The sequence below is a fragment of the Astyanax mexicanus genome, chromosome 22, assembly GCF_023375975.1.
Source record: "Astyanax mexicanus isolate ESR-SI-001 chromosome 22, AstMex3_surface, whole genome shotgun sequence".
NCBI classification, from domain to species: Eukaryota; Metazoa; Chordata; class Actinopteri; order Characiformes; family Acestrorhamphidae; genus Astyanax; species Astyanax mexicanus.
Genome location: NC_064429.1, coordinates 23050683 through 23072072, shown reverse-complemented (window position 1 = coordinate 23072072; position 21390 = coordinate 23050683). Strand labels below are relative to the sequence as shown.

At 40.6% G+C, this 21390-nt stretch overlaps 1 protein-coding gene across 1 annotated transcript; it reads right to left on the bottom strand.

The window, feature by feature from the left end:
* Positions 1 to 342: 342 nt before the first annotated feature.
* adamtsl2 (ADAMTS-like 2) lies at positions 343 to 16649 on the bottom strand. Its single transcript, XM_007253848.4, is given in 20 exon segments — positions 343 to 1141; positions 3238 to 3382; positions 4111 to 4287; positions 4449 to 4619; positions 4742 to 4897; positions 5638 to 5851; positions 6522 to 6648; positions 7296 to 7396; positions 8829 to 9189; positions 10427 to 10760; positions 11055 to 11230; positions 11890 to 11970; positions 12068 to 12191; positions 12344 to 12489; positions 12568 to 12670; positions 12939 to 13014; positions 13437 to 13579; positions 13718 to 13820; positions 16501 to 16508; positions 16510 to 16649. Coding segments are annotated over 20 exon segments (3000 nt in total). The 5' UTR covers positions 16642 to 16649; the 3' UTR covers positions 343 to 1019.
* Positions 16650 to 21390: the final 4741 nt, after the last annotated feature.

Sequence of the window (21390 nt, the reverse complement as noted above, 5' to 3'; positions counted from 1 at the left end):
ACTTAGCACTATCCTTCTATTAACTTTAAATGCAGAAGTATTTAAAATAACAAAAACATTGGCTTTAAGGTGTATCTACACTTTTAACTGGCACTATGTATTCACGCGTAATTCAGTGATTGTTTTTTCTGAAAAGAAACATTGAAAAAGACCGTATCCTGCTGTATCCTTGGTTGAGGTATATGTCTCTGTTGTCCATAGGAAGACTTTCTACAAGATATTAGAGCATCGCTGTGAAAGTTGGATTTAAGTGTCAGGGCTCACTCAAAGGCAGATTAAGCAAATAAATGGGGGTCTGTTATTTCCTCAGTATAAAAAAAAACAGCTGCTAGTTAGTCGGGATAGTTGTTACACACTTTTTATAGGTATCTGCAGAAGAACAATTCAAACAATAAACAATAAAGAACAATAATGCTCTGACTAATAAATAAACAATAATAAAAGCAATGGTCCAGGAACAATTCAATAAGATTTAAAAAAAAGAAAACAGCAGAGCACTGGAACTGGCAGTGGATGAAGAGTCATCTTGTGTTTAGACATACAGTACTAAGTCTTCAATCTTTAGCCAGAGGTAACATTCAACACTGACCCCTCTCCCTGCCAGTTTAATGGATCATAAATACTTTCATGCATTATAATTACGGTTCACTGAGCAAAACCCAAAATAATTTAACGTTTCCTTAATGCGTCCCTCAGTCGAAGGACTTCGTCATAAAGTATGTATTGTTATTATAATACTGACATCAATGGTAGTTAAACATAGCTAGCTTAAGAAATAAAACAATGAAAGGTTTCCAAAAGATAACAAACAGAACTTTAAATACTTTAGTCTTTGGTCCAATACTTTGCACAGACACTAAAATTCTTAGATTTTCATAACTTTGGTCTATCAACACCCTTTGAAGTTCTAATTTTCACATATTACCCCATGGTCCATTGTACCACTAGTTCTAGGTCTACTACTAGTGCTCAGAGTGCACTGGCTCTATCCTGTGTGGTGATTCTTCAGAGGGTAAAGACTAGGAAGCTCGTAGAGTGCGGCAGGAATGGCAGCAGGCTTTGCTGTAATACCAGTGGCTGCAGAGGTTGACCTTCAGAGCCAGAGAGCAGTTAGTGGTGGGACGGTCCTGGCAATTCTCATCTGTTTGGAAATACAGACAAACATTCTCATTCTCTATTAGTTAAATCCTGTTACACAAATTGTAAACATAGTCTCAGGTTATGCTATTCCCATGCAAATACTGTATGTGTGACATGTGGGAAAATATTTCATCGTATTATAATGGAAATATCATTTAAGGAGTTGTTTAGTTTCATCATACATGGCACAGATACCTAGGTTGGTCAAGTCTATATTAAATGTATGTTATGTTGTAAGATATAATAAAACAAACCTCAAATCCAAATAAGTGGCCTCTCCAAAACATAAAGTTACTGGCAACATATGTGTTATTCCTCTGTAGCAACTATTTTTAATGGAATTTAATAATTACTACCGTATTTTTCGGACTATAAGGCGCACCGTATTATAAGACGCACTATCAAAGAACGCCTATTTTCTGCTATTTTTCCATACATAGGGCGCATCGCATTATAAGGCGCGTTAAGTGACACTAGAAAGGGTGCCTATATCAAAGTGAACAGGGGTGGCGCCATGTTTCCCTTCCCCCACCGGGGGTGGTCGCTTGCCGGTGGAGCGTCTCAGTATACAAATCTAACGTTAGCTCTTTCAAAGTCAAACGAGTGCTGGATATTAATCTACACAGATTCCTCTCCTGAAAACTGTTTATTTGGGTGAGTAACGTGCTTCAGTTTATTTACAGTAAGCTTAGATTTCCAGATGTCCACTAAGGCTTGCTGCACCAGCGTTAGCATAGCTATCCGCTAGCACGCTAGCTAGTCACCTAAACTAGTAAAGTTAACCCAAACTTAAACGACAGCGTTACACTGAGTAATCCTGCGTGTTCTGGTAAGACAGTGAGATATTAGCTAGCGATTCGTCCCCCGTAGCTTGTTTTAACACGGTAAACAAGCAGATTACAGGCTGATAAAACTCACCTCTGAGAGAGTTAGCGCTTAGCATCTAGCTAATGCTAGCCAGGCAAAGCAGCACAGACTTACAGGCCGATAACTCACCTCTGAACGGTGAACGCTTAGCGATTAGCATCTAACTCTAATAATACTGCTCCAGCAGTATTAAAAGTGCTAAATTTAGAAAATACTGATCTCTGAACAGTGAAAAAGCTAGCTAGCTAAGCGGTTAGCATCTAGCTAATGCTATTGCTGCTCCAGCCTCGGAGCGGCGCGGCTCTGCACGGAGTGTGTGTTTACTGCTCCTTACACCTGACGGGTAAAATTTAGAGAATACTGATCTCTGAACAGTGAATAAGCTAGCTAATGCTATTTGCTGCTCCAGCCTCGGAGCTGCACGGCTCTGGACTCTGTATAGCACTGAAACTCTGTATAACGCTGCACGGAGTGTGTGTTTACTGCTCCTTACAACCTGACGAGTAAAATTTAGATAATACTGATCTCTGAACAGTGAATAAGCTAGCTAGCTTAGCGGTTAGCATCTAGCTAATGCTATTGCTGCTCCAGCCTCGGAGCTGCACGGCTCTGGACTCTGTATAGCACTGAAACTCTCTATAACGCTGCACGGAGTGTGTGTTTACTGCTCCTTACAACCTGACGAGTAAAATCCATACAAAAGGCGCACCGTATTATAAGACGCACTGTCAATTTTTGTGAAAATTAAAAGTTTTTAAGTGCGCCTTATAGTCCGAAAAATACGGTATATGAGTTAATAAGTGTGGTGAGAGTGGACAGCAGTATAAAAATGTTCTCAGTAGCATATTCTAACATTTAAAAATGATAATTTTATCTATTTGGGATTAAAAGGAAACAGTTAGTCCATTAACTTAATTTTAGCTTTCTACAGTAAATAATTAAACTAGTTTAAACATAAAATTCAATGAGAATTTTTACCTGGCTGTAGAAACTTTTGACTGGGATTCCCGCCATGTTGGTTTTTTTTTCAATTTAGTGTAATGTCATGTTGTTAAAAACTAGATGGTACAGACAATGTTTTATAAAAACAATATGGCCCTAATGGTGTAGCAGAGACGTAATGCCCCATAGTCTCAAGAGATTAGGTTTTCGTTTAAACTTGAAAAAAGAGGTTACCACCCCCAAGCCCAAGTCCAGATATTTATTAGTGTTATTCTGTTTAAGGTCTACCTGGAGGTTCCGTGGGGCAAGGCTGCAGGGCACAGGTCTGCTTGTTAACAGGCTTGGTCAGAGGATCACATCCACGGACAAGCTCTCTTCCCTGGTAACACTTTACGTCCCTCATTCTCACACCCACTCCACACGTCTTAGTGCACTGTCATTTAAAGAACAGGACATATTAATACTGAAGTCATACAGACTATAAATGAATTATCATCAATCACTTAAAGAATCATGTCCCAAACACATTAAAAGGCAAGATTATGAAAGTAAACAGTCTCACCAGATTTTGAAATTAACAAAAATTTGAATTTGGGTTGTCACATTCTGCTGCATCGTTGTACTGTGATTGGCTGGAAATTCTGTGAAGCACTGCTGGGCACGATTTGATTGGCTGATTGTTGGTTTGATTGTAGACTGAATCGATTGCTCATCCTGTGTGTCCTGGATGTTTAATTTGAATTTCGTACCTCAAATTTTGGGATGTGAATTTGAGCAACCAGAATATATTTTACATGAATTTATACTTTGATTTTTTTTTACATTAAAAAAAAAACAAACTGAAAATGATATATTAAAAAATGCAGAAGGTGAGTAATTCAGTGCAAAAGAATTCAGTGCTATAAATTGAAATGCTTTAAATTTCAAAATCTGGTGAGACTGTTTTATTTCCATACAAGAAGTTTAAGTAATCTCTTGCACAGCTGTTACATGAAAGCCATTCAGTATATTATTATTTTATGTTTACTTAATCATGTCATATGTATAGTTTGGAAGACTTAGTAGTAATCTACAATGCAGAAAAAGAAAAAAATATTGAGAACCACATTTACCTGGTACTGTATATTAGAGCCATAGAACTGCAGGCAGTTCATTTCTTACCTCAGACCATGGTGTTGTGTACCACTTGAAACAGGGTCTCTCAAAGCAGGTGTCCTCGTCTGCTGGTTTCATTCCAGCATCACATTCCTCCTCCTCGTGGATTTGAAACTTGCCACCCGTGATGCCTGAGCAAAACACGGTCCTCCTCTTTACGCCACGTCCACATGTTGTGTTGCACTAAAAGAGCACAGACTTATTTTAGACTGTCAGTCTACTGTAAACACTTTTATTAGGTCCAGAATCTCTCAGAAAGTTGATGGAATTAAACATTTAAACCATTTAACACTGGTCCTAGACCACTTTAGAAATGGGTTTGAATGTCTGTTTTCTCCTCTCACCCTTTCCCAGTCTTGTGCCAGCCAGTGTGGGGGACACTCTTTGTCCCCACAGGGATGAATGGCCAGAGGCTTGTCCTCAGGTGAACACTGGGACTCAGGCACTACCCGGCCTTCTGGGGTTTTGCAGTACACATGCCGAACCATCTTCCCATACCCACATGTACCCGAGCACTGAGCACCAATTCAAAGAGACGAAAAAAGAAAACAACAAATAAGATGCGAACAGAAATGTACGATATATAGTGTCAGATCTAGATGTAACAGCTGATGGTTGCCTGCTAGATTGGACTTACTGGGCCCCAATCAGACACTGTCCACTGGCGCTCACAAGGTGGACCAGTGCAGTTCTTCACAGATGCAGGGCGTGTCGCCTCGTCACATGACTTGATTTCCTCCGAGCACCTGACTTCTCGGGTCACCAGACTTCTCCGGCCACATTTTGCTGGGCACTGCATGGAACATTAAGATCTGATTACACTTTTTAATACTTTTATACAGCAGCTTTTTATCTACAAACATTTTTTACAGACATACTTCTTGGAATATTGTTAGAAAAAGTGATTTGTCTAAAAAATAAATCACTTTATGATAATAAATGACACTTTTGTATAAACTGTGTGGATTATATTTTCTGTAGTACCTCATAACATGATGAGTTTGTTTCATCATATGTTAAGAAAACATGCTGAGTTTAGGTAGGGATCGCTGTTGACAGACAGCACAGCTTCAGACAGTATTTTCTTATTTGAACTGTGTGGCAGTACGTCACAAAATATGTGTGGGATGTAGCTGTCAGAAAAAAACTATCCAGTATTTGGAAATTGGACTCCTGTAGTCATTTGACGTAAATTGGCTCGTATTTATTACCAATTGTTCCTTTAAAGCATTGGAATTTGCTCTTGTGCTCTCCCTACAGTCAGTAAGTAAAGTAATTCACATTAACTCCACTGCGGTAAATATAAATTGAGCAGAGACCAGCTTCGGAACTAAAAGCAGCATGTGAACTGATAAATGGATGGGTGAACAAGTAAAAAAAAAAATAGGACTTTACACAACTCTGATTTATAAGCAATTCTCATGAGAGATCTTTTGCAGCTCCCCCAAAGTTACATAGTGCAGTAGGAATGTTAATTACCTCTAAACCATTCAAGCCCTGAAAAAAAAAGGTTCACATAAAAAGTACACAAACCTCTAACCACTCTGCCACCTCCCACTGTGGGCCACAGGTGGGGCTCTTGCAGAGCCTGCGCTCTGGGGGGCGCTCTAACTCAGCATCCGTACACAGGTCGCTATAGACTGAGCTGTCCAGACCGGGTGCTAGCATCTTCCAGCAGCGAACCAGCCTGAACTGAAAACCTTCACCACATGTTCGAGAGCACTCACTCCAGCTGCTTGCCTCCCACCTGCACACATCATGAGAAGATGTAAGGCCTGTCAGTTAGCTTGACATCATGTTTGATACAAGCATACATTTCTGAGGGAAATTGGAATCGTTACTAGGTTATGCCTGTCTGGAAACAAAAACAAGAAAAGTGAGATGAAATATCAACACACACTTCCCAATGAAACAGCATTAAAAAGAGTTTCAGTTATTTTTTTAGCAGTATTAGCATTAGCCGCTAACTGTGCAAAGCACTAGCTCTTTCGCCATACAGAATCGAGTATATTGGACTGTTAAAACATGCAACATGGGACGAACCACTGGCTAATATCGGTCTGACTTTCTGAAACACTCAGGGTTCCTCAGTGTAGCGCTGTCAGTCGACATTAGCTGCATTAATGCTAATCCTCCAGCCTTAGTGCTGAAGAAATTTGGGAATCTAAGCTTACCGTAGCGCTTTACTCACCCAAATAAAAAAAAATCAGGAGAGAAATCTGTGTAACTTAATATCTAGCGCTTGTGTAAATTTGAAAGAAAGTGTTTTTTGTTTTTTTTTAAACTACAGTTTTGTTTAATTAGCTTAGCTTTGCTTAATTTAGTTACCTACAGGTAGCTCTAACCACAAGGTGTGCAAGTAGGAAACCTTGCTATAGCCTCAAGATTAATTTGTCCAAAACACACTGCATACATACCTAGGCTGACACTCTCTTCCAATGCAGAAATCATGCACAGGTTCAGGTCGAGTCAAAGCATCACAGTAGGTATCGTCCACCTCAGCACCATCATATCGTACACACATAGCTAAAGACTTTGTCACACCTGTGGCAGACAAAAAAGAAATAGAAATAAAATAGTAAAAAAATACAACACCAATTATAAAAACGTTGGGCGCTGTGTAAAATGTAAAAAAAATTAAATAAAAAAATAAATGCAATGATTTGTAAATCTCAATGTCTATTCACAACAGCTCAAAGAACACATCATATGTGGTAATTAAGACTTTTTACCATTTCGTGAAAAACAACATAACTGAAGCAACAAGGCTGAGCATCAGTATTAAATGCTAGTGATATTTGGACCCTCAGGTAGCACTGCATTAAAAATGCAGCCATGCTTTAGTACTGGAAATCACTGCATGGGGTCAGAAACTCATCCAGAAATCACTGTCTGTAAACACACAGTTTGCCATGCAATCCACTAATACAAATTAAAACTGTATCATGCTAAGAAAAAGCCATATGTCAACACCACCCAAATACTTTGCCATCTTCTATGCGCCAATTGTAAAATTTCTCACCTTAACATCTAAATAAATTTTTTATTTTGATGTGCAAATTATTGCATTTTGTTTTTATGTATGTTCATTTACATTTTACACAGTGTCCCAATTTCAGAATTGAAATTGGGGTTTTAAAAAAGGAAAATATTTCTGCTATGCAAGTCATGTAAAAAATGTGTGTCAGCACCTATTGAGCATGTTATGCTACATGGCTCTTGGGAGGAGAGTTTCCAGCGATACATATCTGCAGCACTCAGTTTGTTCTTCTGTAGCAATCTTTGATGACTCCTAAGGGAGGACAAAAAAAATTATTGGTTACATCTCTGGTCCAGCCATCCAGCGGTCTTCACTGTATATTACACAAAATATGTATTTGTTAAAGCAGAGACACCGACTGGTACATCAGTCATAAACTATAAACTTTATTTTTTTGTGATTCCTGGTCACACTAATTACCTGAAATGTCAGGCATGGAAAACAGTGCAATGCTTCACTGAAATGGAAGCAAATAAAACCTATGCCTTGTGATTCCTGTAAATTTATCTGATGTGACAGGCATAGCCTGTACCCGAGTGATCTATGGTGCTTTTTTCCCACAAATAACAAAACACCATGAGTTATGCCTCTCTGAAAGGCCGTCTTCCTCACGCTCAGTCTCTCCATCTCTCTCTCTTTTCTTGCCTGGAATCTCTCTCTCTCTTTTCCTTCAAGTGAGAGAAAGGGCATGTCACGTGATGTGTTTTACGATCTTTGGCAGGGAGGCTGGTGAAGCGGTGTTTGGACACATTGCAGGGAAGCCAACATGAATTATAAATATAATGGAATGCAATCCCACCAGCCCTCCGCTTGGCCGTCTCTCCTCACCCTGCTTTTGAAGGTCTCGGAGAGCGCTAAAAAAATCGTCCAAGGAGAGTCTGGAGCACATTCCATTCCTCACGAGGAGGGCTGCCCCAGCTGAGACCATCCTGCACTTCTACATGTCTGTTACAGAGGGCTGGGAGATTGCTAATGGTCTAGATGAACTGAATACCTGTAGTTCTTGTAGAAGCACTTTGGTTGGGTCCTTATGATGAAGAAAGGCATGAGGGAAAACCTATGAACTGATTTTGCATGTGATGTTGACCCTTTAACTTCTGCCTAATCATTTGATAGATCACATTTTGAGTTTGAAAATGTTAAACTAAACCCAACCTGATTGTGCCATCTCTACCAGTCAGCAGACATAGTAGGTTTTAGTATCATAGTGTGGATTGGTTTTGAGGAATTTACGAAGGCAAACACATAATTTGTAGCATATTGTAGTTTTAGCATATAGTTTTGATGAATATAAGACACCTCAAATATAGACTGAGACCACCTTAAAAATTGGTCCATTGGAATGGATAGTGGTTTACTGAACTTTTCATACCTGCAGAACAAGATAGAAAGCTCTAAAAAAGTATTTCTATTCTGAATCAGCTAACAAGTTTGTAAGCTTGTCTCTGAGTGTTGTAAGAGCACACTAAAATGCATCTTTACGAACTGTGAGAGAATGATTTCTTAGTGGTCAAATCTGTCTCAAGGCAGGTGCAAGAAAGCAAATTAAGGGTCATGTGTACTTTAGTGCACTTTTATGTTCAGTTTATTATGAAGCAATGATGAGCATTTGTTCATAGCTGTAGCAACGATTTGGGCCATATATCAGATCCAATTAGCTTCCATGCTTCATAGCTGCCTTTACCTGGTGCGATTGGTGCGGTTGCTGCTCCTTAAGCTGGTAATCAGAGTCCTGTTCTGGAACAGGAGGTCTCCTGTGTCATTGCGGTGGCGGCCCAGGGTAAACTCAAGGGACGAACTATTAAGGTTCCCTTGCTCCAAGCTGCTGTAGTCTAACTCAACTGGCTCCACTTCAGGGAAGATGCCTGCCCCCTCAGAAAGAAGCTGATTGGTGGAGATGTTATTTTGCATACCATCTGAGCCCGTCCTCTGCCTGAGAACCATCCCCCATATGAGATTTTCAGAGTCCACCATCTCTTCTGCAGGTCTGTTGGCAGGCACAATGCCAGGGGCAACCACTCCACTTGGCCAGCTGCTATTTCCATCTTTACAAATAAAAGGTTAGAGAAAGATTTACATGTATGATTAATACAGGGTTATATGGACCTGAAAATCACCAGAAGCTATCTTCCCACCCCCTCTGAAATACCTGTTCGCTCAATTTCAGACAGACTCAAAAGACATTCCACAGCATATTCTCAAAACTGTCTGGCTCTGGCTTTCGAAAGGACCACCTTAGCTTCATTGACTGCCCTCTTATTTTCATGTGGTTGCGGTAGCTGGCATGACGTGTAGGAGAGAAACTGAGAGGGCAGAGTGGTAGCCTACCATCGTCCGGGGGCAGTAATGGGCTCCTCCTGCCCCTCCCACATTCAAGCCATGCCACAACACAGGCGCTCTCTCTGTCTGAACTTCAGCTCTCCATATAACGATCCCACTCGGGCCCGAAGAAGCCAGCGCAGGGCCATTACCACACATGCCGGTGATCCGCCAATTTCAACAGAGGCAAAATGTCAGGACTCCCTGAATTTTTTATTCTCCCTGGCTAATCTTTGTGTTGCTGCTCATGCATTATAAAGCACTCCAAAGGGCCAGCATAGAGAGCCCTTCTGAAAAACCTTGGTGTTTTATCTCTTCATCTCTGCCAAGTCAACCACACATGGCACTTTTCTACTGCTCTTCTTATTCCAGGTAGTGTAAAAACATCACTGTAGCTCATTGATGTGGGGGGGATATTAGGTCATTTGAAAGCAATGAACTTCTGTCTATAATATTGCAGATTTGTAACCGTGAATATTAGAATCTCACTGTCTCAGCATTTCAAAATTCCAGTACAAACAGGACACTGTGAATGAAGGAATGTTAAATGCCTGATCAACTTTGGAATTGCAGTATCCCATCTATCTGTCCCTATCTATTGGCCAGTGGTCAATTTCACTCACAAGATAAAACCTCACAACCTACAGAGTGGTGGAAGTTCCCAAGCTATCTCCTGAGGAAACACACCCCTAACACTTTTTTGTTGTCAATGAATAGAGGAAGGCGTGTATCAGCAAAATTAATTATCTGGTAGACCTACAGAAACCACAAAGAGGAAGAACCAACGGATTGTCCAACATGCACAGAGTGACCCAACAGCCACAATTGTGTGACATTCAATGAGCAGTGATTCAATGGCAGATAGCTTACATACATCATAGATAGCATGGATAAAAACTGTCCAACCAGTGACTCAATAAGAAATTGTGCCATACACAGTTTACGGCAATTCTTGAAGCCTACCTGGAAACTGAGGTGGTGTCGGAGCATCCTGCTCACAGTCTATGGCAGCCGTTTCCTCGTACACTTCGTTGGTCTCCTGGCCAGGCTGCTGTTTCTCCACTGCACCTGGCTCAATTCCCTGTGTCTGCACCTTGTTCCTCTCCATTGCAGGGACAGCCTTGTCATATGCGCTCTCATTGTGGGACAAAACACTGTCGATCTCCATGGAGCCTTGGTTACCGGGTCCCCTGTCTGAGCCGGTATAAATGGGTGGCTGGGAAACCGGAGAGAGGGGGTCACGCATCACTGTGTACTCGTAAGTGATGTAAGGGTTGCGGCCATTCTGGTTCCAGACCTTTAAAGACAGAAGATAAGAAGTGCTCACACACAAAAAGTAAGTTGCAATGCAGCTTTCATAGTGGATTTTCATGGGGGTCCTCATGGGGATCCTCATGGGGTCATTTGAAACACCAGTAAAAGACTGATACTTTGTGTCACTTCTCCAAGGGCAACTTGTCACAGTGCTACAGCTTTATTGAGTATGAGCCATTGCACCTGTGGCCTGCACTAAGTCAAAGGCAGGGTCAGCCAGCTAGTGAGATTACCCAGGGGCCCTTGGCGGCAGGAGGAAGGACCGCAGCTACAGTACCAGAACATTGATGGGCTGATCGATGGGCCCTTTCGCCACGATGTACTCAATCCCCGTCTCATACACATCGGTGGGCCTCCGGTACTTGAAGATAGTGCCCGCCACATGGAAGTTCTGAGGGCTGTCGGCCTTGTATGCACCGTTGAAGAAGAAGTTCCCTGCCTGGTCAGTCACAGCTGGAGCATAACAAGAGAAGATGTTTAAATGAAGTTTATTTGAAGTAATGGTCAAGGACACAGAGGCCCTATTGATAGCTTACTCGAAAATAAATTACACACAAGAAACACACACTAAAACCTGAAACTAAAACTAGGCTTGGGAAATTAGTGTGTCTTTAATACTTTGAAGCTTGCACCAAATAAATAGTTACACCCAAAATTAATCTACAGACACACACTGTAACACATGCAAATCATGAATTTCCTGCTTCCAGGAACATAAATAATAAATAATCTGTTCTACAAAGTTCTACAGAACCCTAGAAAAGTAGAACCAACGAATTGTCTGACATGCGTAGAGTGATCCAACAGCTATGATTGTGGAATATTCAATGAGCAGAGATGCTCCTAAATCATCCTGTTACTGCCAACACCATTGGTGAACGGCTGCATGATGCAGGACTAAATGCATTAAGATCAGTATTATGACGGCCTTTAACACCACATCAACTTCGCCAATGACTGTAAAGGTGTCATGCCAGTGACTCATAATAGCAGCAGGTCATCTTCAGTGACAACCAGGACCACCAATAAATCCGACACTTCCTTCAGGGTAACTAGTTTTTTATGATAGGTGTCTTTATTACAAATAGCTTAACAGTTATGATCTTGCTCACCCAGTATATCTGCAGACTTCTTTCTCTCAATGATCTGGATGTCCCATGAGCCTTCCGGGATCTGGGTAATGAAGGAATAACCTTTACGGAAGAAAAACATCTATTAAATTCACCATTTTTTAAACAATGGTAACATTGGGCGAAGATGTACCAGTGGAAGGAATATGGATGTCCCTACCCAGGCTGGAGGTCCCACGGCGGAAGTTTCCAGTTACCCTGCTACAACTGCTACCATCTCCTTGACACACCCCACACTTGTCCAGTGTATTGGGAGAGAAGAGGACACCATCACATCCAATAGGCTGAGGAAAGGGACACAGCAGTGGGTAATTGGAATATTTTTTTGAAATCAAATGAAGTAATAAGTAAAATTTTCAGAAGTATCCAATGCTTATTAGAACAAGACCCCTTAAATGTAAATGTGCCAAAATTTCTAATTTTCTCATTAATTTACCTCACATCTGCCATCTACACAGACTCCCCTGTAATTGCTGTATTTGCAAGATGTTCCATCCCGAGCTGGGACCATCAGCTGTCTCTGACCGTCTGATGTAGTGCAGTGAAGGTCACAGGGGTTGCTAGAGATATGCACGTAGTCATCTACAGAATTACAAATGTGGCATTAGTGGTCTTATTTAACAAGTAAAACATGGTTGTACTCACTCCAATGACGACTACCTGGGTAAAGGGGTTTCCAGTGGTAATATTTTCCATTGTACACCTGAGAATTAAATGACCAGCACTGCTCCTCTCGGAAACTCCTTCCAGTTGAGGGACATTCCTGCAAGACATTGGCAATATCAGTGGCCTACTTCACTGTTTATTTTCTCCCTTATTTGTTATCCATATCAACAAAAACAACAGTGACTCAGTCATTGGCGTTCTAGTTCTCAAACATTTTGAACATTCCAAGTCTCGAACAAGTGAAAGTAGGTCTAATCTACATACAACTCTATTGTGCTGTCAAGTGAGGTGTCTGTGTTGTATATCTAAGGGAATGAGCAAATACGTTGTGTGTTAGGAAGGCAAGACTGATAGTGGTTACTAACCTTTGTATTGCAGAGGTGGTACCTTTTTGCATTGCCTGTGCATGTCATGTTGTCCTTACCAGTAGTTGCTTTCTTTCTATAAATGAAAAAGAGCTGTGTTACTAAAGTACCCATATTTGCATCTAGAAATTCCTAACATGGTTTTTTAAATATGTATTGATTTTGAATTCAAGTACCATAAGCAGAAAAGGGTGGACGTGTAAGTAAGGAAGCTCCCCTTTAATGTGGAGATTTGCACAAGCGTGGTGGCCATATCAAAGTTGAGAAGTCAAACGATAAAAAGTATCTATGAGATTTTTGTTAGCTTCATTATCGTGACTTAAAATTTGTTGTTGAATGGTAATTTTTTGCTTCGGTTTTGAGTACTTTAGATAGAAGACCGGTCTTGCATGACCTTAGATAACTGCCTGCTGGTGTTGCAAAGATGGCGGCCAAATGAACAGCCTTAAAGCCTATAAAGACTTTGGTCAAGCTTATTTTTACAAGACACTTAATGACCTTTGCTTGAGACAGTGTCTCTCCTGAGACATGACCCCCCCTCCACAAGTGCGTGTGCAGGCTGTCCACTTAGCCCATTCTCCCCACCAATATGTTGTCACCTCCAGCCCGTCTTCCAGACTATTAGAGGCAACACCCTCATCCTGTAAGAAACAGAGTGCAGCAAGTCAAAAGGGGGGAAGCAAGTCAAAACTGAAAGAATTGCCACGCAATAATGTAGGTGCTGCAACTTACAGCTCATTAGAAATGTTATTTTTGTATAATATTTGTCCATTACCAACCTGTCCTCTGGTTGAGATGTTGCTCAGAGAAAAACCCAAGGTTATGAAACCCAAGAGGACCAGACAGTGCTCCCCACACTGGGCCCTTGACCAAGTCCTCATCCTGAGGGGCGAAGATGTGGTAAACGTTTAGAACTTTATTACCTCTGGAAAGGCCAGCTTAATTTGTCTGTTAAAAGGCGTGAAGCCGGCAAGAAGCCAGCAAGAGGATGTGGCTTTCTGTGAGTTCACACCCAAGACCCAAAATGCTCAGCTTGACCTAAAACACAAATTGTTCATTCTGACCTAAAGTGTCCTCAAACAAGAGGTACTTGCTGTATTACAGCCCTGGCTTGGGACATCTGGGGGCTGATAAACTGCAGGAACCATAGGCCAATAGATTTTGCAGCTGGCACACCTAATTTCACAAGAGACATGTTTCTATTCTCCCTTCACCTGTATGACCACTGTTGACCAGAAAAATATCAGGCACACTGACAACACTCGACTGAAGGAACTCTTCAAATCTCACATTGGCTCCTTGCTTGCATCTGGGGTTTCCTCATCAGACCTGCGTTAGGTTGGGTCCCTAAAATAAGCAAACAGATTGTCTAGCTCTGTTTGCAGTCTGGCTTTTTCTGGCACTAAATAATAGTGACAGGTGTCTTAAACTACCCACAGGAACACCTGGAGTTCATTAGCCGGCCCAGACACAGCTGGAACGCCGCCAGCTCGCCAAACACCCGTCTCCCACAGACCCGGCGCAGCGAGCCCGTGCGGCCTCTGAGACAGACCTTCCTCCTTTGAGCTTCCCAGGCCATGGAGGAGAGTAAACACAGGCAAACCCCCCTCCCCCCCAGGGCCTCCGCTTAGGGGAAAGGGGAGGAGAACAGGAGGTGTTTTTCTTTCCCTGGCAGCAGACAGACAGCAGCAGGGCAGTTCCCCCAGAGTGGAGGGGATTGTGGAGCGAGTGTTTGGAGGCTGGGAGCAACAGACTCATCCTTCTCTGTAAGAGCTGCTTCTTCTCACCAGACTCTGGCCTTCATCTTCTCAGCAACCACTCACATTTACAGCCTCAAAGTGGAAAACCTACTGGGTGATCTTTTATTGTTTACTGGTCAGTAAGTGGATGATAATATCACAAAAAAAGAAGAGTTCAGAAGAGGTCATGCACATCTCTCAACCTCAACTTTAAACGCTGCAGATAGTAGACTCCAGGACCTGGACAGAGAACCACTGTTCTATGCCATTGCGCCTGCATATTATGGTGATATCCCCGCTTTTAACAAATCTCTGAGTGTGATACAGCGGGAAAAACTAAATAATACACATTGGCCTTTTCACATTTATTTTTATCTCAATTAAGATATCTGTGAACAGGACATGATGCAATTCAGCAGGTTGACCTGTTTTGCCCTCAACATCTGCACACCTTCTAAAGCCCATTCCTGAGGTGTGTTACCTGCAGATTTCAAGTTTTGTTGCACTGGATCTTCTCCACCACAGAATGCTCCCTGCTGCTCATGCTGACTGATTTATTAAAGACAGAAGCAGCTAGGTAACATAACATCTGATTGATTGCTCTCTTAACTTACAAATCATTGCAATCACCCAGTCAATTCCGTGGGGAATGAGGGGAACATCTTTTAACATTCGGAATTATAAGTTCAGTCTGTAAGGTAGCTTGGTGGTAGAAGTACATACAGTATATTAACACATTTATTACAGCTACGATGAAAAAAAAAGTTGGGATAAAAAAGTTAGTATAGTATGAAAAATGCTTATAAAATGAAAATGCATAGTTTTTTTTAGATTGTGTTTATTTCAGACAGTGTGAACCCAAGGTATTTCACGTTTTGTATGGTCAGCTTCATTTTATTTGTTTATATACACCCATTCCTACATTTTAGGCCCGCAACACATTTCAAAAAATGTTGGGACAGAGACACTACCTGCCTGGAAAATGACATGTTTTCAAAGGGACATTCAGGAATAAAGTAAAACAGAAGAAACATCAAATATTTTGGGTTCACACTGTCTGCAATCAAATACAACATTGCATTAATGACATTAATGTCTTGTGTCCCTTGTCTAATGTATGTCTATATCTGTGACCTGTGACCATTGTAAATTTAGTGTCTATCTCTAATTCTTTTATTAATTAGCATTTTTATTTAGGTGTATGCTTTAAATCTATCACCTTTTTTATTGTAACTTTTGGTAGGAGAGTAACACAATTTAAATTTTCTGTATGTCCTGTACATTTGCAGTATTGACAATAAAACTACTTTAATAGACTTGACTAAATGTCAAATACTCAGTATCAGTGTTTTTTTTTTGTTTTTTTTTACTATTATTTGCATTTTTCATACTAGTCCCAACTTTGCAGTTTTTTTATATATTACTTGTTACTTGTTGGATATCTTCTCTGTACACAGGTAAATATTGTGTCAAGTCAACTCTTACTAGCACAAAAATACATTTTTACTTAACGCATCCCATTAATTCATGCAGTTTCACATTCGTATTTGCACGCCTCCACACCAAAACCTCTCTTCCAATAAATACCTTCTTCAGTCCAGTGATTTACATCAGCATAGCAGTTCTGCAGAAAAGTCAACACTGTTTGTTTGGGTTTGTTTTGGTGTGAAACAAGCGTCTGCTCTGTCTGGCTCGACTGTCTCTTCTTGAAAAAGTTGCTCTATTAACATACAAGGATACACGCACACACACACAGAACCCCCTCACAAACACAAACTCGCAGACAAACGGTACAGTCAGTAAATATTTACCCACATCCTTACCTGCAGTCCTTGGGGGCTGAAGTGGAGCTGAGTGGTGGCTGGGCAGTGTGGGTGGTGCTGGTGGTGGCGGTGGCAGTGGTGGTCAGTAATGGTGTGCTCTGAGGATGTGTCTTGCAAGGAGGGTAAGGTGTACATCTGCATCCCTCCTCTCAAACCCCCACCCCACCCCACCCCCTCATCTCTCCATCCCTCCCATCCAAACACCCATATCCAACCAACCCTCCCACCCACCAACCCACCAACCTACCCGCCTGCCTGCCTGCTCGCTCTGCTCCTGGCCCAGCAGGAAGAGAGTGGCAGGGTTGGGGGAACGCCCACGTGAAAGCTCTCAGCTGGTGCCAAGCTTGAGGGCTGCTGCTGTTGCTGCTGCTGCTGCTGAGCTGTAGAGCAGAGTCTTGGCCCCAGGAGCCCCAGCCAGACTGCTGTCGACTGGGCTCGGCTCACAGACAGACAGGGAGGAAGTCGTCGTTTCCCACAGAGCAACCCCCCACCCTCCTCCTCCTCTTCCCCTGCCCCTCCAGCACCCCTCTGCATCACAGTGGCCCAGCACCCCTCCCACCCCCTCCTTCCTTCGTCTCTCAGTCACATATCAAACTCTTCTTAGCCTCCTCATAGCATTTAATGTCTCATCCTTTCTCATCCTGTATTCTACCACTAGTGGGTAATGGCTATTCCCCTCTAGAGAGGCCTATAATTACACCTCAAAGCCCTTAAGCCTCTGAAAGAGGCCATATTTTAGATTCTCTAAGCTTCGTAACTTGCATATTAGTTGTGCATTAGTTACAAATTTAGTTTATGGACCACTGTTGGCTTCAAAAATAACCATGCATCCTAAAATTGGGAACCTCTACCTCAAGTGAAGGGTATTCAGACCTTCACTTGATGTAGAGTTACCAAATTTTACCAGTTTAAATTTCTTCACACGCACCAAGTTCTGTTATTTGTATGGTCATGTAGAATCTTTAAATTGTTAGGTTTACCTTACCACACACATTTAAAAAGTTCTTCAAATTCAAAGTGGTTCTTCTATGGCACTGATTAAAGAACCATTTGAAGCCCTTTTTCACAATTTTTAAAGGTCTCCTTCCGCTAAAATCTTGACAGAACACCAGTGACAGTGGGCACCGTTCGTGTCGGATTTTATGATAAAAAGTGGACTCCGGGGCTTTGACGTGGTGAAACTGCCCAAGCACCAAATCACCGAGTCTGAGATAAGAGTTTAGTAGTGTTAGTTTAGCTGAATTTTTTTTTTATCAATGCTGCGGTATTCATACAAAAATAAAATGAGACCTTTAATAAAGTACTATACTGTACTGGGAATGTCAGTGTGTCAATTTTCTGTTCTGTTCTCATTTATATGCATCTAAGATAACCACAGGATGCACTGTGGGTGCTGAAAACAGGTGGGAAAAAACAGGACCACCGTATTTGTGAGTTAAGCTACATGATAAGTAAAAATGAAAGAGAAAGCAAGCAAACCTGGATATAAGCTAGCAGTCTGAAGTTGTGCCTCTACACAGCTGAAATTGATTCTAAATTGACTGGCCAAACAAATTCTTCTGACCTGGTCTGATCTGTGAAGATTTGATTTCTAGTGTACTTTATTCATATTCCCAGCAATGTGGTTCTGAACATGACACAGGTTTATAGCCGTTGATTATTGTTTTCCTGTTTTGTTTGATGCTTCTTAATACAAATATAGGGGGACATTTGGAGAAAAATGAAGCATGGATTAGCCACAATGCTAAGTAAACTTGGGACCACCTGAGTGTTGCCTGCCAGTGTATGAGACTTTATTTTCTAAGTGTCAGTGATTTGAGGTGTTTGTAGCTGGAAAATTGTGTTTTGTTTTTATTGTTATTTTTCATTCAGTTAGTCAACTGTAGCTGCAGTGAGCTGTATGATACTGAGTGTATCTGTAGGTGTGCTAGCTAAACAAAGGCTATCTAGCTTGGCAAATGAGCTGCAAAACCAACAACATGTAAAAAATTAATTTCACCTTTTTATTCATTCACTTATTCAACAGTAGTTACTCTATTTGAGTCATATCTTTAAAATGTATTGGTAGGCCTTTAGTCAGCGAGAACTGAGTGTTTTCTATGGTAACAAAATGTTATCACACTACTGACTAAGCTAGTGCTAACCAGCTTCTCTCATGATTCACAGCAGTTAAAATTTGTAATTGTCAGACCTAAGGTTTATTTTTAATTTTTCTTCCCAAATGATCGATTTAATAGTGAACACTGTGTTCACTCAGTTTGTGACCCTGTGAGCAAACTGAATTTTGTATTTATTCCTTTTTAAAATAATGCTAGTTGAGATGAGTACAGTAGACACTTGTGCAGTTTATGTTAATCCTCAACCCCAGTAATATTGTATAGTGTATTAGTATGTTGAGATATAATAACAAATTCAAATTCACACGAAGTGGATACTGCCCAGTCCTACTATGAGCTACAATACTTTATTTGGTAACTACTTTTTTTTAAGTATGCTTTAAGTTATAAAGTTATAAAATTCCAAAATATATCCTATGATATTGCTCAATTTTGGGTCATATTGACCCCATTCAATATTTAACGCCTTTAAACAAGCAGTTAATACAATTTCATTTACCTTACATTTAAGTAAATTTTCCTAAATACAGGGTAAACATAAAATTAATGTGATGGTATGTTTTCTTTGTCCTGTACAAAATTTTTGTCCCCAGGCTGTTTCAGCTGTATAAAACATATTAAATATGTAAAATAATTTATATTTTAAGGCTATTTGAGTTCTTGTGTAACAATTTAATTATTATTCATTTTCTGGAATTTGAAATTGCTGGGGTCAGATTGACCCCAAGTATACTATTGTTGATAACGTAAAATATTTTTTAATTCCAAATGATTTACATTACAAAATTATGTACTTTGAACTAAAAAAAAGCCATTTGAACTCCAAATAGATTTGTATTTTAGGTAACTCAATGAGATTTTATGGTGAAGTGTACATTTCTACATAATCACATAACATGTATTTTTGTTGTAGGGTAAATTTTTTAAGGAGTAAACAAACTAATAAAGCATGTGATAAACTTTTTTTAAAGCTGTTTTATTATTATATAATACTTTTCAGGAGATCAAAATTGCTCCCAAATTGACCCCAAGGATTAAAATGTGTACAGGAGGGTTAAAGGAGTGTAGTATAACCTGACCACAAAACTGAAGAGCTGAAGGAGTTTATCTGTAGCAGGCCACAAGAGAAGCAACAAGTAACACCCAAACTCTAATAATAAAACCCAAACAATAAAGCTCTTGCAAATTAATTGAATATAACAAGAATCGCACCTTATACAGCTCCGAAAAAAAAATTAAGAGACCACTTCAGTTTCTGAATCAGTTTCTCTGATTTTGGATTAGGTGGATGTTTGAGTAAAATGAACATTGTTGTTTTAGTCTATAAACATTTCTCCCAAATTCCAAACATATATATTGTCATTTAGAGCATTTATTTGCAGAAAATGAGAAATAAATGAAATAAAAAAAATGCTGAGATTTTAGACCTCAAATAATGCAAAGAAGACAAGTTCATATTCATAAAGTTTTACGAGTTCAGAAATTAATATTTGGTGGAATAACCCTGGTTTTTAACAACAGTTTTCAGGCATCTTGGCATGTTCTCCTCCACCAGTCTTACACACTGCTTTTGGATAATTTTATGCCACTCTTGGTGCAAAACTTTAAGCAGTTCAGCTTGGTTTGATGGCTTGTGATCATCCATCTTCCTCTTGATTATATTCCAGAGGTTTCCAGTTTGGTAAAATCAAACAAACTCATCAGTTTTAAGTGGTCTCTTATTTTTTTCAGAGCTGTACATACCTACACAGGATGAAATAAACAGCATTTTAAAGCGAGGGGAAGGGATTGGCCAGCCAAGGCAGATAGCTGAGACCACCATGCCTGCGTGTGAGACGCGTGCATTTAAAGACCACATGTTCTCTCGGCTGCCCGTGCGTCTGCTCTGTGCATTAGGGACGCTCTGCTACACTAAAAGCTCAATCAAGCACCGCTCTCAGACCGCAGATCTGTATGGTGATAGACATAGTTCAGGAGATTTGCAAAGTCTGCAAGTCTGGAGGAACGGTCGCTCTTTAAAAACCCCCAAATTACGAGGCAGCAAACAGTGGAAGCGTGTGAATCTCTGTGTAGTCAGTGTGTATGTGTGTGTGTGTGTGTGTGTGTGAGAACTCTCCATGCTTTTGAATGTGAGGTGTTGTGTGGGAAAAATGCTCTCGAGACATATTGGTTATAAACACACAAGAGGAAATACAAAAAAGTGTTGTTTTTTCTTTCTCCCCCAAGGAGAGGAAAGGCAGGGGGGTTAAGAAAAGTTAACCCTCCTGTTATACCAGAGACAGCAAAGATGTTTTACATTTCCCCCCCTCATGCAATTAAAATGCTGTGTTTTTTATATTTGATATATTATATTTGACCAACAGATGACATGTCGCTCCAAACCATCACTGATTGTGGAAACCTCACACTAGACCTCAAGCAGCTTGTACTGTGTGTCTCTCCACTCTTCCTGCAGACTCTGGTCCATTAAAATTCTACATTTACTGATGGTCAGTGATGGTTTGGGGAGCCATATCATCTGCTGTGTTGGTCCACTGTGTTATATCAAGTCCAAAGTCAGTGCAGTGTTTTCCTGGGAAGTCTTACGGAAATGCGGATTTTATTTTCCAGCAGGACTTGGGACACTGCCCACACTGCCAAAAGTACCAATTGGTCTTATATAATATTCTAATTTCCTGAGATACTGACTTTTGGGTTTTTATTAGCTGTAAGCCATAATATCAACAATAAAACACATAAAATAAATTGCTGAGTGTGTGTGTAATACATCTAT